General features: G+C 40.7%; 1 protein-coding gene across 1 annotated transcript in view; it reads right to left on the reverse strand.

Annotated features, from left to right (window-relative positions):
• Nucleotides 1-16,547, reverse strand: part of LOC121336300 (von Willebrand factor D and EGF domain-containing protein-like) — a 165,807-nt gene that overhangs the window by 64,243 nt on the left and 85,017 nt on the right. The window contains 3 exon segments of the mRNA XM_041405320.1: nt 1,848-1,952; nt 6,298-6,453; nt 7,491-7,627. Of these exon segments, the coding sequence (XP_041261254.1) occupies nt 1,848-1,952; nt 6,298-6,453; nt 7,491-7,627 (398 nt within the window).

Raw genomic sequence — 16,547 nt, forward strand, 5'->3', positions numbered from 1 at the left:
TGGGAACAAGGGGGATGTCCTTGCCACAGTGGGACAGTAGGATGGACAAGCTACCAAAGACATTTTTCCTTTCCCTTCCTTTGTTTTTGAGACTGGTGTCTGTCCTGTTACTGTGCCTGTGTTTTCTGTGTACTGCTTTGCTGGTGTTCCAGACTTCTTTTGCAAACTGCATTAGTCAGTAATACCACTTTAGGGTAATGGGTCAGGTAGAGAAACAAAAAGCATTCTTATAATGGCCACAACATGATAGAACATGACAGATCTCCAGCATTAAAACCTGGGTGTTAATTAGATTTTATGACATTGTTGTTTTCAAGGGCTTGATGCTCTGATGAAAAAAAAATAAAATTTTTTCTGGTGTGATACAGTGTGGTACAGAATGGGCCCCATAAAAGAACACAGAATGTGAAATGAGCTGATATAAAATGTCCCCTAATTGAAACAACTTTTCTGAAAGCAATTTAGATGTTGTAGAGTAATGTAGAAGGGGAATAATTAGACTGTGGTCTGATGCAATTGGAAGCCTAGTTCAAATATTCCCTTGAAGCATCTAAGAACAGAAATTACTATAATCCCTAGAGAACACCATATTGAGAGACCACATACATTTCTGAGTTTCAAAAACATGAGAATAAGTAAAGCCTTTTACAAAAAAGCCCTCCCCTTAGCTTTAAGTGAAATGATTCTAACACGATTATTTAAATCTAAAACTAAAGTGGTTTTGCCCTCAGTTGGGCTGTGCTGGGTTTCCCTGCCCTTATCTCTCTAAGGGCAGTGACAGAGGGACTTTGAGGCACCCAGTCAGGTTCAAACTACCACACAGGCCTACAAAGTAACTTCTGTTCACTCACTTACTTTGAAAAAAGTGAACTTTAAAAAAATTTTGGTAACTGGTATGCGCTTGCAATCAGTGCAGGTTTTAAAACTGTATTTTCTCATTAGCATTAATGAGAACAGTGAGGCAAATGAGTTAAGATGTACCTGATTAATCTTCATTTTATAAAAAAACAGACTGGTGGCCTTCTATTAATTCATACTTGCCTCTGGGCAGGAAAGCAGGATCAGCACATTCAAATATCCCACCTAATACCCTCCAAAAATTTTTTGAAGCCCCACTGCAAACCAGATAATTTGCTTAATGCAGGCCTCTGGAAAAAAGAGAAGGGGAAGATCTTTTTAAGGGATGCTACACCAATAATTCCACAGGAAAACAGAGGATTATAGTGCTCTGCAGGCAGTTTCTAACACGTTGGCAGTTTAAAAGGTGGCTCTAGACTTTTGGTTATGGTTTTGAAACTATCAGAATACTCTTTGTTTGTACTTAGCAGTGTTTAATGCAAGCAGGAATGGTTTATGCTCTCTCAAGGGTGTTCTCACATGAAAAAACTGTATAACATGCATCATGTGGGCCTCTTGCTAAGGCAGAAAACGGGAATAGAAATGATACAGCCTCACCAAACAGGCTGGGAGAGGGAAAATAGCAGAGACACTTCAGAAGTGAAGCTAAGCCTCTCAGGGCAGGCTCCTCACTCTTATTCACTCCCACTAACAGCTGCAAAGGATAAATATCGCCAGCCATGAGCTTTCCTGAGGTGTTTGTGTGAGGAAGGTCCATCATAAAGCATGCTCTATCAGGTGTTCATACCCCACGTAAATATGAAAAAGAAATAAAATATCGCAGACACGAGGCTGTGAGAGAGAAAAGCAAAGTGTTGGGCTGTGCGGCTGATCTGTGAAATAGGTTTTCCCCTTCCAGAGCAGTTATTCCACACAGCACATCCGAGGGAGGGAGAGGGCTAAGGAAGAGATGAACGACCCGTATTAAACCTTTATGATCTTTAAATTACCTTTAATTTACAAAGTGCGGTGGGGTGGAGTTGGCAGAGCTGGCAGACCGCGTCGTACAGGGTCAGCACTCGGGAGTTGCTGTACTGCAAGCCATCGTTAGTGACCTGAATGATACAAAAATCATCTTTAGAAGTAATAATGCTCCATATGGAGACTGTCTGCTCATTGTGGAGCACATTCCACTGCTCCCTTGGGCTGGATGCGTGCCAGCAAGATAAATTAAACCACTTGTGAGTGGCTCTGCGAGCTAACAAATTGCTTAATGCTCCAAACTGGAAATTCTTCATTAATAACCAAAAGATCTTTTGGCTCCGCTGGCATTCAGCTTTCTGGATGCTATTAGGTTTTATCCTGAAAGTGTTTTTTTTTTTTTTTTTCTTTCTGATACCCTTATGGAAGCTGTACTCAAGTACTAAAATAGAGATTTCAAGGAATTGTGAAACACAATTAACATTTTTGGCTGGGACTCAGAACCACTTTTTTACTAATAGCAAATCAGTAAGTAAAATCCTTGGCCTGAAAGAAAAGAATGTGTATTACATAGGTTTATTTGAAATTAACCTTATAAAAGATGCAAGGAATGACAATATGAGAGAGAAACAGTCTCAATTCTGTAGAGCAGTCACCTGTCCCAGCTCATAATGGATAATCAGAAAGCCTTAAACATGGCCTTTATTATATAAGAATACTTATACAATACAAAGGAGTTGAATAAATTTATATTTTAATTTTCCCACAGTAAAAATGAAACAATACCAGAGAAGTGTGGATAAGTGGGAAGCTTTTGAGAGGGCTTTGTGAGACATCTTGAGTGGTGTGAACCTTGAAGAGCACCCCAAAACCCTGGGGAAGGCCATGCTGTAGACATTGATGAGAACCAGCAGGAAAGCAAAGCCTTTTTGTCAGGTATTTTTCAGGTTTTGTCTCATCACAATCAAAATAAAGCTGCTGCTTAGCAAATCTGACAGGGTTTGCTTTGGACTCACCAGGTACCCCTGTGTTTTCTTGCTATTAAAAACCAATCCCCAGCCCTCCTCCATCTCTCCTGAGACCACAAAACTGAAACATCCTCGGTCCCTTTGCAGGAGATTTTTACAAGACTGAGGCCATAAAGTTTTTGATCAATCAATAAACTCTTCCAGTTCACAGAAAGAATATTAAGTTAAATTGAACAAAGATAAACAGAAGTACAGAGAGCAAAAATTACTTGGTAAGTTTCATAAAAAGCAGCAATTATAATGAATTGGTTGAAAGTTCATGGGAGGTAATAGAGCAGATTCTCCTACAATGTCTCATGGGATGGTTCTGCATTTTGAGCTGAGTGTTTGTGTCTGCAGAAACCACCACAAGGGCAGGCACAGCCAGCATTCATGGGTATTCACAATTTCAACTTTTGGAAGTGAAATAACTTCTTTGGACTAATATAAATTGGACTAATAAAAATTCAGTAAAATCCATTGATCTAGTAAAATTCGTTGGTTTAAGGAAAATATTAGACTATTGACATATTAGACTATAGTGTGTTGTACTACAGGTAAAAGTGTTTTTAAAAGAAATAAAGGATTTCTCCTGCAGTTTGAGAAAAAAACTGAAGCAGACAACCTCCCTGTAGACCTGCTCTTCACTGAAATACTCTGGCAGTAAGACTTCCATTAAGAATTTATTATTCCTAATGCAATTTAAACTTAATTTAAATTCGTTATTTTACCGGAGTGTCCAAAGTTGTCTCACTACTGGTGCACTAATAATGGGTGGAAAAATGGCTAGACAGGGAAAAATATAAAAAGCTGTAAAATTGCACTAATTGTTCTGTCTGAAGTGAGCGTTGTGAGTGAATGTAATTCCTGTAATTTGATTATTTTTTAATCTGTTTTTTTTTTTCTACATTCAGTTATAAACATCTATTTTGGTTTTTTTTTTTTTTGGTTTTTTTTTTTTTTTTAGAATTGAGCTGGTTTATAGCTATTTTAATTGCTTTTTCATTAGTCATCTTAGTGATGTGGAACAAACACTTTGATGAGAACTGAGCTGAGCTAAACCTTTAATTTCTTTGGACCTTAAGAGGCAAAAACCTACTTAGAGCTGGGCCTTGTTTGCTTGGGCATAGGTATGATTTGGAAAGAAGGAGCTGCTTCTGCAGAAATGCAAAGGATGATCAGGAACTCTGTTGCTTCTGCTTCAGGTTTTTCACCTGTCATGAAATGATCTTGGCTATTGGCATCACTCTACATACACTTTGCATGAAAGTTTCTAAAAAAAAAAAATAAAAATTGAAAGGTGTAAAACTGTGCTGAGTTCAAATTCAGTTTTTGCCTCACCAAATTTTTTTTGTGATTTTTTTTTCCATTCTAAATAGATACAGCAACAACAACTTAATGAAGAGGATGAGAGCTGCTTCCCAAATTAGATAAGTGCCTGCCAAGCTCTTTCACCTCTTCACCCAGGCATCTGCCAAGGATAGGTTTGTATTTTGATATCTCAATTAATTATGCCAAACACTCTGGTGTAGCCACATGTACTTTCTTATCTGTGTTCAGCAGCATGTCATGGGAACAATGGGCAAAATCTGAAACATGAATACAACAGGAGATTAAATGAAAGAGCACTGAGAAGAGCTCCTGCTCCCCCAGTGCTGGCAGTGAGAAAGCTGTAGTGAAATTTTTCTGATTCCTTTGAAATTTGATTTGGGAAGGAGGAGAGATTCTGAAAATATTGAACAGTGACATTTCCAGAAAGAATTGTGTTGACTTTTGGTTCTGAAAAATCCTTTAGCTATGTTTTGAAAAGTAGATACATAGATACACAACCCAGATCATCAATAAGTCTTATGAGCTGCAATAAGTCTTAAGACGAATTTTCTGGAACAATAATTTTTGAACACCTGTGGAATTAATTGAAAGTAATTTTTTATCTTGAAAAGCTCCATGATTTTTTTTCTCTGTGCTGCCATGTAAGGCCAGCTGCCTTTGAAACTGAGCACTAGGCTCTGCCTTCCCAATTTGTTCATCTAAAGATCCACAGGAGTTCCAGACTCACGTACAGACCGAGATGATTTAATTGAGTATTCGCTCCGTAGCCGTCAGCCTGGTTCCTCTGCAGGGCTTGAAGGAGAGGGAAAGGGCAGAAAGCTTGCAGGTGCAGAGGTTTTCTGGAGCTTTAGTGCATGGAAAGAGTTTTTGTAGCTGTGAATGAGAAAAATTATACAGACCTCCTCAGGGCTGAAAGGAAGCACTTGAACACAATCAGAATTGTAACAGACCTGTGCTGTGAGGACGATGTCCTGGAACACTGGGGAAACCTTCCTGTGCTCATACCAGCATTTAGCTGTCCTCTTGGGCCAGAAACACCCAGGGTGTCTCCCTCTCAGCTCCTTCCACCATGAGACAGCATTTTATCTCACAGATGGCAGAGTTAAATACCTTTTTTTGAGCAATTTTGGAGCCCTGAGCAGAGCACCTTCCCTCCTGGTTCAGCTCTGGTGTATGACAAAAGGAATGTCCAAGCTCCACCCCAGCAGCAAACAGTCAGGCTCTGCACCCTCAGGATTTTACCCTAATGTCCTAAACTCCCAAATCCTTATATTTTTAAAATAAATGACTGACTAGAAGACTTGTCCTGCCAAACATCTTTCTGTTCCCCCCAGGCCACGTGGCAGCACGTGTCTCCAGCGGGGTGCAGGCAGCTGCAGGGTGCAGGACAGGCAGTGGTGAGGGGCGAGCTTTATGTGTTTCATTTTGCATGCTGCAATTTTCCGAGCACATCTGCAGTCTCTCTACAATGGCAATATATTCTTCTCAGCTTCAGAGCCCTTAAAAAAAAAATCTCAGTTTTGTAAAAAACAGCTGATCTGCAGAAAATAATCATTCAGGCCTAGAGTGAGTCCAAGGGCAGCAGGCACGCAGGGTCGGGAAGGCGCTGGTTTCCTGGGGATATTTAGAAAAATAGGTACCATTTTGTGAAAAAAAAGGGGCTAAAATTGCAGCAGAAAACCCAGAAGAAGCAGATACTGCACATGCTTCTTCCTGCAGCCATTCAGACCATGACTGGCCGTGACATCCCAGGAGCCAGCCCTGCACACACCGCTTGTGCACCCAGGGAGTCAAAGCTCTCTGACACTTGCTGCCTAGTCAGGAGTTTGAGCTGGGGCTTTCAGAAATGGAATACTAATGATTAACAATTGATTAGCATAACTGCATCAATCTCAGGTGATTACCTCTAGAAGTGGTTGTAATTTGCCCTTTTGGATTGGCTACACAGACACCTGGGTTGAAGCTCATTGTTTTGGTTGGTGGGGTGTTTTGTTTTTTTCTCTATGTGACGTTAGTGCGAGTATTTCTACAGGCCTTTTCACTTCTGAAAGGAAGAAAACTGTGCTTTGCATTTTAATTTACCATGACAACTGATTTTCTCTTTCTAAAACGTTTCTTAGAAACATAATAAAATTCCTACTTTCACTTGCCATCTTGCAAAGGGCTCGTCACCGGCCACGAAGTGCACGGCCTCTGTGATGTTCAGGAGTGGGATCTGGCAGTCCACAGCCTCAGAGCTCAGGAAATCTGCTTTTGTGCTTTCTTCTTCTCTTGATATCCATTCGCCATTGAGATGCTACAGTAAAGCAGAGGGAGAGTGCAGAAAATGAAGGCTCATAAAGAGATTCCAGTTGTCAGTGTATGTTTGTATTTCTAATCAATAATATAAGGCATTCCTAGGTGGTTTATTTAAAAGGAAACATGCTGTTACTATAGCTACAGTAAAAGGGGAAGCCATGCCTAGCTAGGCATGCAGGTGGTCTATTGATTTAGGAAGTGCTGTGATCTGCACTTGGGATGAGATGGGGTGATGTAATCGAGTAACTTTGTGTTTCCTGCTGGAGCTCAGCAGCCGGATCGTGGCTCTTTGGAGGTGATGTCACCTACTCCCCCAGATCAGCTGCACAAAACATTCCAACTTGGTAAGAGCCCATGGAGCCCTAAGGGGGCTCAGCAAATCTCAGCTGTGCCTCGTGAGTGTGCCAGCTCCAACTGGGAGTCAGGCTGATTGTCTGTTCTGAGGTGGATTTATGAGTTTAATCAAACATTTCATATCTGAGGACGCTGATCTACCAAATAACTCAGTTGCAGCATTGACTGTGTATAGTTGTTTATGATAAAATTACAGTGCTTGCATAAGAGATGGGTTTGATGCTCATCAAAACCTCTGATTTGGTGTTGAAGTATGACTAAGAAAATTCAAATAAGAGCCTCTGTAACTGTGGTGAGGAAACCCTATATTCAACCACAAAACATTTAAATGTGTTTAGGAAAACAACCAAGTGTAGTGATTCCAGATGTACAACATGAGAAATAATATTGTGATTTCAGGCTTCAATGGAGTACAGAGCAGCTGAACCAAACAGGAATCAAACAAAACTCCACAGAGATAATGAGAAAGTACTCATAGCTGTACATTTCCAGGGAACCAGTCCTGGAAAGGTCTGAGCCTCTTCAGCTCTCCTCACTTGTAGCAAACACATTGACAGTGGCTCGGAACCTGCTGAAGCAGTGAGGGAAGACAGCACAGACCAGAGTAAAACATTTCTGTATAAACATGCCAATGTTTCACTGCATCATCCATATTTTAGGAGCCAACAGGAGGCAGCTTACGATTAGCCTGGTGACCTGGCAGTGCAGGCTGGGAGAGTCTTTGAACCCGAGGCCAAACACCCGGATCCTGCTGCACTCCGAGGCTCGGACGTCGCAGAGGCCCCCATTCTCCAAGGCTGTGATTTCCAAAGCTTGCTCTGCAGGGTGAGATGGATACAGAGCTTTAGAGAGCAGCACTTACACTCTGCTCTGTTCTGCTTCAGCAGAGATTTTGTTGTACTTGTTCCTGGTTTTTGTGGTTTAATACTTTTCCCTAGGGTCTTCCTTGCCTCCCAGTGGATTTCTCTTGAACAAAGAAACAGCAGTTGTCAGAAGGGGAAGCAACAAACCTCTGTTAAATATTGTCCTGTGCACCCAGTGCTGCAAGATGTATTAGTGAGTGTCAGGGCTCCTGAATCAATTCCCTGAAGCTGTGGTTTCATGCTAAAAGGTCTCCAGGGCTAAAACTTCTGTTGACCTAAGTATCCAGTGGTAATACATCTCCTGAGCCAGGTAAGAGGGGTAACACATCCCTGAGCCAGGCAACAGGATGGGAGCACAACTGAGAGGCCAAGGCCTCATCCCACAGCATAGAGAAACATGGGAACAAGAGATGGCCATGCCACCAGGATCCCTGCAGTGTCAAAGAGCAAGGGAAAAGCCAGCCCTATGTTTTTGGCTTTTTGTTTGTTTGTTTGTTTTTTCCTAAAGTTTTGGCAGCAGTTAAAGGGTCCTTAAAGTAAAGTTTTCTTGTGAGGGCTAAATCATTAATGGCAGCACTCAGCTGTGCACTGTGTCAGCACAAAGGTCATACACCAGCTAAGTTTCACTTAAATGCGACATTAAGGCCTTAAGTAGAGCTTAAGTGAAGTACAGCCTGTGCTGCTGACTTCCACCCATTACTGCTTTAAAAATGTCTTATGGCTCTCAGGTAAAGTTTCACGTGATTTCTGTTGTACTTTGGGTATTCAACTTTTAAAATTGCTCGCTGCTTTCATATTGGGGCTGTTTCTACAGAGGAAAAATGCAAGTCCATTGGATGTCAGAATTCACATCTTTAATTAAGAAAAATTATAATTTGGTAGATATTTGCACCAGCTTTTGGTTAGCAGAAGAGTCAGAATGGCTCCAATATCATACATCAATAATAGCAGTCGGTTGTGATCATGGCTGAATATTTTGATTTATACTGTTTGTAGATCTAGTGGTCAGGAGAAGCCAACATGATGACAAGTAGCAAAAAACAGAACATTTTCTTCTTGTCTCCTGAACAACACTTAATAGCAAGGGCATGACCAGGAGCCCTGGGAGGGACGTTGCTCACCAGGAGAGTGGAGTTGTTATCCCTGCTTGGCTTCCTCTTCCCTGCCCCATCACCACTGCTCTGGCAAAGCAATATTGCCCATCAGTTTTCTCTGAGCTGTAGCTTGGCTGAAACAGAAGCTCTCCATCACCTAATATTTTAATGGTACCTTAGTCCAGCTCTGTTTTGAGGGGCAAAAGGCCCTGAGTGGAGTTGATAACCTTCCCCAGCACCTCGCTGTTCCTTTAGGGCTCTGCCATTTAGGCTGTAATTAGGAGAAATGCTGTTTAAACACTGCCATCCCACCAGATTGCAGCCTGTAACAACAGAGCCACACGACTTGTGTTTTTCCAGAAAAAAAAAAAAAAAGAAGGAAAGCAACATAAACATGAAAAAAAAAGAAAATACTTTTTTCCCCCCCTGCACTTCTGAAGTGCTTTTAGCTTTTCTTTCATTTTTTAAAGAAATTGATTTTATTGCAGCAGTATTACCAACACTGCTGGACACTTTGCAATATTTACAAGAAGAGAAATCGTTTACAGCTTATCAGCTTTCATCAGTTACTGGTGGATTCCTGTAATGTACAAAACTATTAGTCAGATGTGGTGACTGGTTTTGATAAATTGCCTTCTTCTGTGGTTAGTGCATAAAAATTAAAAAATAAAAATGCTTCATTATGTTTTTCATGAGATTTTAATAGTTAGCCCCACTAGTACTGAGGTAGCTTGGATTGCATTAATGTTTTCATTATCTCTGCAGATTTTCAGGCTTCTGTGGGTGAGGCAGAATCTCAGAGCCCGGGAAGGAGTGGGGCCTAGGAATGTGCTCCTGCAGCCCTTCCTGTTCCCCCAAAGCACTCCCAGCTCTGTTGATTAAACCCCTGCACTTCCCCAAAGGTTTCCTTACATCTTTATGGCCACACTCCAGTGTCAAGGTCAGGGCAAGGTGACCCAGCCCCAGTGCTTTGCCCAGGGACTTACAGGATCTGCTCAGCATTCTGTATTTGTTTCTCTCAAACCATTCTGTACACACTTGTCAGGGTTTAACCCCAGCCAGGAACTGAATATCACACAGGCACTTCTCACTGCCCCTCCTGGCAGGATCAGGGAGACAATCAAAAGGGAGAGAGTGAGAAAATGTGTGAGTTGACTTAAGGGCAGTTTAATGGGAGAAAAAAGGAAGTAATACATAGTAATGGTAATAATCATGATAAAATATTTAGAATATATACAAGTGATGCACAATGCAATTTCTCACCACTTGCCAAGAGATGCCCAGCCAGTACCTGAGCGTGGCTGCTGCCCAGCTTTCCCCCCAGTTTATGCACTGAGAGTGATGTCATATGGAATGGGATATCCCTTTGGTCACGGGGGGACAGCTGTCCTGTTGGTGTCCCCTCCCAGCTCTCTGGGCAGCCCCAGACTCCTCGCTGGCAGGGCATGAGAACCTGGAAAGTCCTTTCCTTAACACAAACACTACTTGGCAACAACACTACAAACATCACTGTCTTGCCAACTATAAATCTGATGGAAAATAAAAGTAATTACATAAATTAAATAAAATAAATTTATATATTTAATAAAAATTAAATAAATTACAATAATTTACAATTAAAGTATTTACATTAATTAATTTAGTAATTAAATAAAAATAATGTACCTTTTTTAAAAAAAATTGATACTAGAGGTCAGCCTTTGGACCTCAGTATAGGCAGTAGATAAATACTGATACGGGTTTTTATTTTTATTCTTTTAATTTTTTTAAAATGTCACACATAATGGGTGTAGGACTTTTTGGCATTTGGTTTTAAAAATGGTTTCTGTCTGTCTTCCCCTCTGCCTTCTAGCATTGCATTTTAGCCAGTTCCAACCAAAAAGGGGAGAGGAAATCTCCATTCCATTGGCTTTGGAAAAGTCTCCTGGCAGTTGGCACCTGGGCACTCAAACACCCAGACCCTGCTCTTGCTGGGTGCAGGGATCAAGGTGTGGTTCATGGAGGGGAGTTGGAAGACCAGAGAGGCGCTGACATCAGAAGGGAATATTGGAGAGCCTGAAAAACCCTAGCAAAAGAGCTGCAAGGAGTTCAGCTAAAGACTGGAGGGAAGAAGGACAGGAGCAACAAAAAGAGCTGGGAAACTGGTGAGAGTGAGGGCAAAAGTGCAGAGAAAGCAGAGGTTGAGGAGATCTGAGATGGATGTCTGATGACTGTAGAGGGGCAAGATAGAGAGGAGAGAAATCTGTAGGTAATCATGCAGCTCTTGGAAGGTGCTTGTAAAAAGTATGATATATTTGAACATTAATAATTTATGTTTAGGGAGTGTGAATGTCAAAATACCACAAAATCCAGGGCAGAACATCCTTCCTCTTTTCTCTGTATGGCCTATAGGCCAAAAATGTGCTTTGACTTTTACTAGTAGATTAAAAACTGAGGCTCAGGGTGACACCTGGGGCTCAGATGTGTGACAGGGTGCAGCAGTTATGGAGGAGGATTTAGGGATCTGTGTGCTCACATCCACTGGCTCAGCCATGGGCATCTCACTGCATTTCCAGTCTGTACACACAGCGAGTAAACACAAAAAAATGCATCTGTCACCTGGCAGAACATTGCATTGGGATAGTGATGAACAGCAGGAAATGCTTGGGAAAAAAAGTTTTAAAAAATCTTGTGTTTTAATGAAACTGTCTTGAGATAAAATGGAGAGAAGGATCTGGAGTTGAAGGTGGAAATCTCAAAGGCCTCCAGACAGAATAAAGGATCTGTCCTCAGTGGTTTGCAATGCTTGTCCTCATGGCACACCTCCCCTGCCTTCCCTTCCTTCTCCTCCCATCTCCAGTAGGAATTTCCAGGAAAGAACAGTAAATTCAGAGTTTCTGTTGGTGTGGTTTCATTCTGTAATCATTTACGTCAATCAAATCTGACAAAGAGCACAGGCTAAATAATAGACTAAACCCCCCCACATAAATACATGGTTGGTTTTACAGGTATTTTTGCAGTGTATTCTGTAAATAATACGCAAAGTTGTAGAAGAAAATGAAGACAGTTGACACAAAATCAAGAATATTGCAAATCTACGCTTAGTGAAGTCTTACTGACAGATAGAAATAGTTCATGTTGGATTTACCATTTGATTAGAAAAGTATCCCAGCAAAAATAAACTTTCTTCTGCACTGTTTGAAAACTACACATGAGGCTTTGGGCTGGAGCAGCAGACCTGGAATTGAAACCAGCAAGAATTTTGTTTGAATAAAGAGAAGGAAAGGAACTGCCCTGCTTTTCTTAAAGGGGATGATATATAAGCAATCTAAGCCATGGAAAGCAAATCAAGAACCAGATCATAGGTGCTGGGTTGGGTTAAATCTGAAGTGAGAAAGTAAATGGCCCATGATGCCCAGCTGCCCCTTCCTTGGAATCAGGGAGCTGATTGAACAATTTTCCATGCCAGAGCTTGCTGGTATGGATGTGGGCCTCCAGCTACCATAGGTATGAGGGTTCTGTCAGAGCAAACTTATGATCAATTTTCTCTACAGCTTGGACAGAGCAAGTCTGAGTCTGCCTCCATCCAAATGTTTGCACAAATATTGTATTTCTTTTGTATATAATGTTATTTGGTAATCACAGAGTCATTGAATGCATTATCCTGGAACTCGTGCTGTCCATGACCCAAAGCTCATTTGATAATCCTCCCTAAAAAAAAAACTATCAGCAGACATATGCTCTTTGCCAGAATTCTGGCACATCAGTGATCTCCCTGGCTTATAAATGAAAACTGTGTTTTTCCTGCTTCCAAACCCAGGTCTCAGAGGATCAGAGCAGCTGAAGGAGCTGGGGGTGCCTAGTCTGGAGGAAAGGAGGCTCATGGGGACCACCCCTCTACAACTCCCAGAAAGGAGTGTGTGGCAAGGTGTGAGTTGGTCTCTTCTCCCAGAGAGGAAGTGACAGGACAAGAGGAAAGGGACTCAAATTGCAGCAGGGGAGGTTTAGATGGGATATTATGGAAACTTTCTGTGATGAAAGGGTGGTCAAACACTGAATGGGCTTCCCAGGGATGTGGTGGAATCACTGTCCCTAGGGGTATTTAAAAGCTGTGTAGATGTGGCACTTGGGGACATGGTTTAGTGCTGGGCTTGGCATTCATGGATTAACAGTTGGACTCACTGACCTGAGGGATTTTTTCCAGCCTAAACAACACTGTTTCCATAGTACCAAACTCTAGATCTGTGACCTTTTGCTGACATGGAGTGAGTCTGGTTTTTTGCTTTGAGGGTCTCTGGTATCCAGTATGGATTGCAGAAACGAGCCCTGAGAGAGCATGGGGAAAAAACATTTTGCAAGAGCTCCCTGCCTGTGAGAAATGGCCTGGCTCAATTTCACACTGAAAGCATCCATGTGCTGCAACAATATGGTAGATTATTTTTTGCTTTGGAAAACTCACTGTGACATTTTAGGTTTATTTAATCCTTCTATTTTTAAAAGGCTTGCTAGCAATGTACTTCAGCAATAGAAGAGGGTTGTGCTGTTGAATACAAAATATTTTTTCTTTTCCAGTTGGCCTGGAGAGGTGACCTCATGTAAGATTCTGGTTGTGCATTCATGGTGCTCACTGGCACACCAAAGCAGGTCTCAGTTTTTGTCCCTCAATGGCACTTTAGGGAAGAACCCTTGGCAGTTTCTTGAGGCTTCCTGAGAGTGAGTGCAGTGATGCCACAAAAAGGATTTGGGTCATCGTGGTGTCATCTTGGTCCTTATGTCCACTCTAGTGCCCAATTAGTTGGTTTTAGTAATTTTCCCATGTTTAAAGTCACTGAATTAGATCAAATCTGGTTATTACACTCAGGGTTTTGTTCACAATTGGTTGAGTGTTCGGTATCTGGTGGATTGTGAGCTCTTTACACAACATAAAATATTATGTAAAGGCCTTAAAGGTTTGCTCTGAATTTTTGGTTTTGGTCAACTTAAATCAGACCTTTGAGTGGTTTGCAAGCTTTAATTCTAGTTTATAAACTGTTGTGAATTTGTTATTTTCCTTGTATGTGCATTGTGAGTATTTGGAGAGGGAGGCTGTTTTTTCAGGGCTTTTTGTTTTCTTTTGGATTTAACAAGATTTAAGGGTGAAATTTCCTGTGGTACCTGTAAACAGCCTGATGTAAAGAAGTTAGAGGTGTGCTTCTGGGGTGTCTGGCTTTGGTCAGTTTGAATGAGCTCTGTAATTTTTTAAACTTTTCTAGCAATTTAATTCTGTGTTCTTTGGATTTTTTTTTTTTTTTTTTTACATGTTTCACTGGACTGTTTTCACTGTTTTCATTTTGCATTAAAGCAAATAAACTAATCTGCAGAAAAGACTGATCTCCCTGACCTGGTTTGCAGGAAATAGTTTGGACCACTGTGCATGCAACCTTCCATGTCCCTTATCACCAAGATTTGATATCCTTTTAAAATTCGTTTTCTATTGACTTTGTAACGATAAAGCTAATAGTCCTCTCCGTGCTCAGCCAGGTCTGTGCCTCAGATGGAAAGAACTGGGACTTAAAACAGTAGATTAAAGCTGGTATTGATGTCTGCCTTTTCAGATGCTTGTTTATTGCATCTGCACCAGCAAAAACTAAAGTAAATCTGCTATGAAAAGAAGAAAGGCTTCAAAACTAGCAGGAAGTCCCCAGTCCCTGAGAATGGCCCACAAAGATGTTTGATGGGATTGAGAAAAACGTTTCTCTGAGCAGAGTTTGTGGGTGTCAGTGAGGATGCATCTGTGGTAGTTAAAGTTTGTGCTTTTCTTCTCTTTTGATTCTAAACTGTTTTTCTTTTGTAAATTTTGTAGTTCTTACTAAAACTCTTGTGGTTGAAGGTGTTCATTCCTCTAAAAGAACAAGAGTGCTGTTTTCAAAAGGTGACAAGTCCTAGGTTCAAAAATTGATGCTTTGACAAGTAATCTCAAAGCTTGATGTTCAATCATGATACCTTTTCAAATGATGTCTGCTAACGCTGGCTCTGTTTTTAGCCTGAGAAGAATGTATTTGTGTAAATTTTTACAGCCTAGGACTGATGACACTATAGACTAATTTTCTTCATAAAGGATGCTCCAAGTCCTATCCAACCTGGCCCTGAACTCTTCCAGGGATGGGAGATCCACAGTTTTTCAGGGCATCCTGTGCCAGAGCCTCAATGATGATGAGGGCCACTCCTATGCAGATGGCAGGGAGAAGGAAAGTGGTTTTTTGCAAATAAACATTTAAAAGATATTTTCCCCAGTTTTCTTTCGGTACTAAATCATAAATTGTTTTAACTAGGAAAGAGCTGACTGAACAATGTAATCTTAAATTGCATAATATGTATCTTCATACTTATTCTTTATCTACTTTCCAATATTGGTAAGCTGAGAGAAAAAAAATTCATAGTAAGTGGAGATAACAGGTCTCAAAAGAAAAGTTTTCATTTTCAAGCTTTACAGAACCTCTTTTATGGAGTATTGATATCTTAGTGAGACTTCTTTAATGTCAGCTTAAAGGAAATAAGAATATATCTTTAATATCTTTAAGCCCAGTGTAAAGAATACATTCCCAGTGGGAGGGGAGCTGTGTATTAAAGTGTGGTTTATGCTGCAGTGGTGCACAGGGATCTGCTTGAAATGCTCCCTGCCTTACAGGATTCTCTACTGAAGAAAAATGTATTTGGTAGAAACAGATGCCCCAGCTTCTAAAGTTTAGTACAAGAACACAGCCTCACACCCATCAGCTGTCGAGTGAACCTTTAAACATGAGAGGGAATGGGGAGGCTGCGGGCAGTGGAAAGTTTCAAACCACCCTCAGCTGGATAGACAGGAAAATTCAACATTTTGGAATGTAAAAGTCAACAAGTAGTATGAGAAAAAGGGAAAAACAAAAGAAGATTTGTGAAAAAGAGACCTGATTTTTTGTCTTGATAGTGTAGCTTCATCAAAGTGACAGGAACTGTGATTTTGTTAATGCTGTGCCCAGCAAAGTCAATGGAATTGCTATAATGAAGAGTAGAATTAAGCCCAATGAATTACTATTTGAAAAGAAGAAGGGCTTTTTAAGTGATAATGCAATTTAACATTTTTAATAGCAGCAGCACTGTTTGGTGAGAAAAGCTTAAAACAGTTAGCATGGTTTTTGCTGTTCTCACAAGCACATTTGACTCTTCTTATGAAATCCAATTTTGAAAAATCAATAGAATTGCTAAAGTGTACTGCATCCTCTCTGCCACAGAGCATGTTTTGCCATATTAGCAAAAAGCCTGGTTGTTTTTTCTTTGTTTACAAGCTCAAGTGATTTGAAAAAAAATGATCAGTTCCTGTGAAAGGGTCACGGTTTCTGGTAATCCTGTTTCTGGGGCCTTTGTGTTGCTATTAAATGGAATTCTCCCTTGAAGGTCTGGTGGCCACAAGCTGGTCGAGCCACAGAGAACACCAGCCTTACACACAGTGAGCAATATTTTTCATTGTAGATATCCTGGGGATTTAGGAAATGAATTATATTTCCTTTGAAAAGTCTAAGATGCATTTTTTACTTTGCATAATATTTTAATTTATTTATTTTAATTTATGCAAGGACAGCATCTATTGTACCAACACACCCTGATGGCTCCCTCTGCATCACATCAACAAAACACATACTGAAAATATCTAAAAGTATTAATTTACTTGACTTCCTAACAGCCCTTACATAATCATTAAGATCTGGAATTTTAAGATCATTGAATTTATTCAAGTGGGAGAAAAGTATTTACTTCAGCCAGTATGCTCCCATACAAGTGCTCCA

This window comes from Onychostruthus taczanowskii, unplaced genomic scaffold, assembly GCF_017590055.1.
Source record: "Onychostruthus taczanowskii isolate IOZ18803 unplaced genomic scaffold, ASM1759005v1 scaffold10, whole genome shotgun sequence".
Classification (NCBI taxonomy): Eukaryota; Metazoa; Chordata; class Aves; order Passeriformes; family Passeridae; genus Onychostruthus; species Onychostruthus taczanowskii.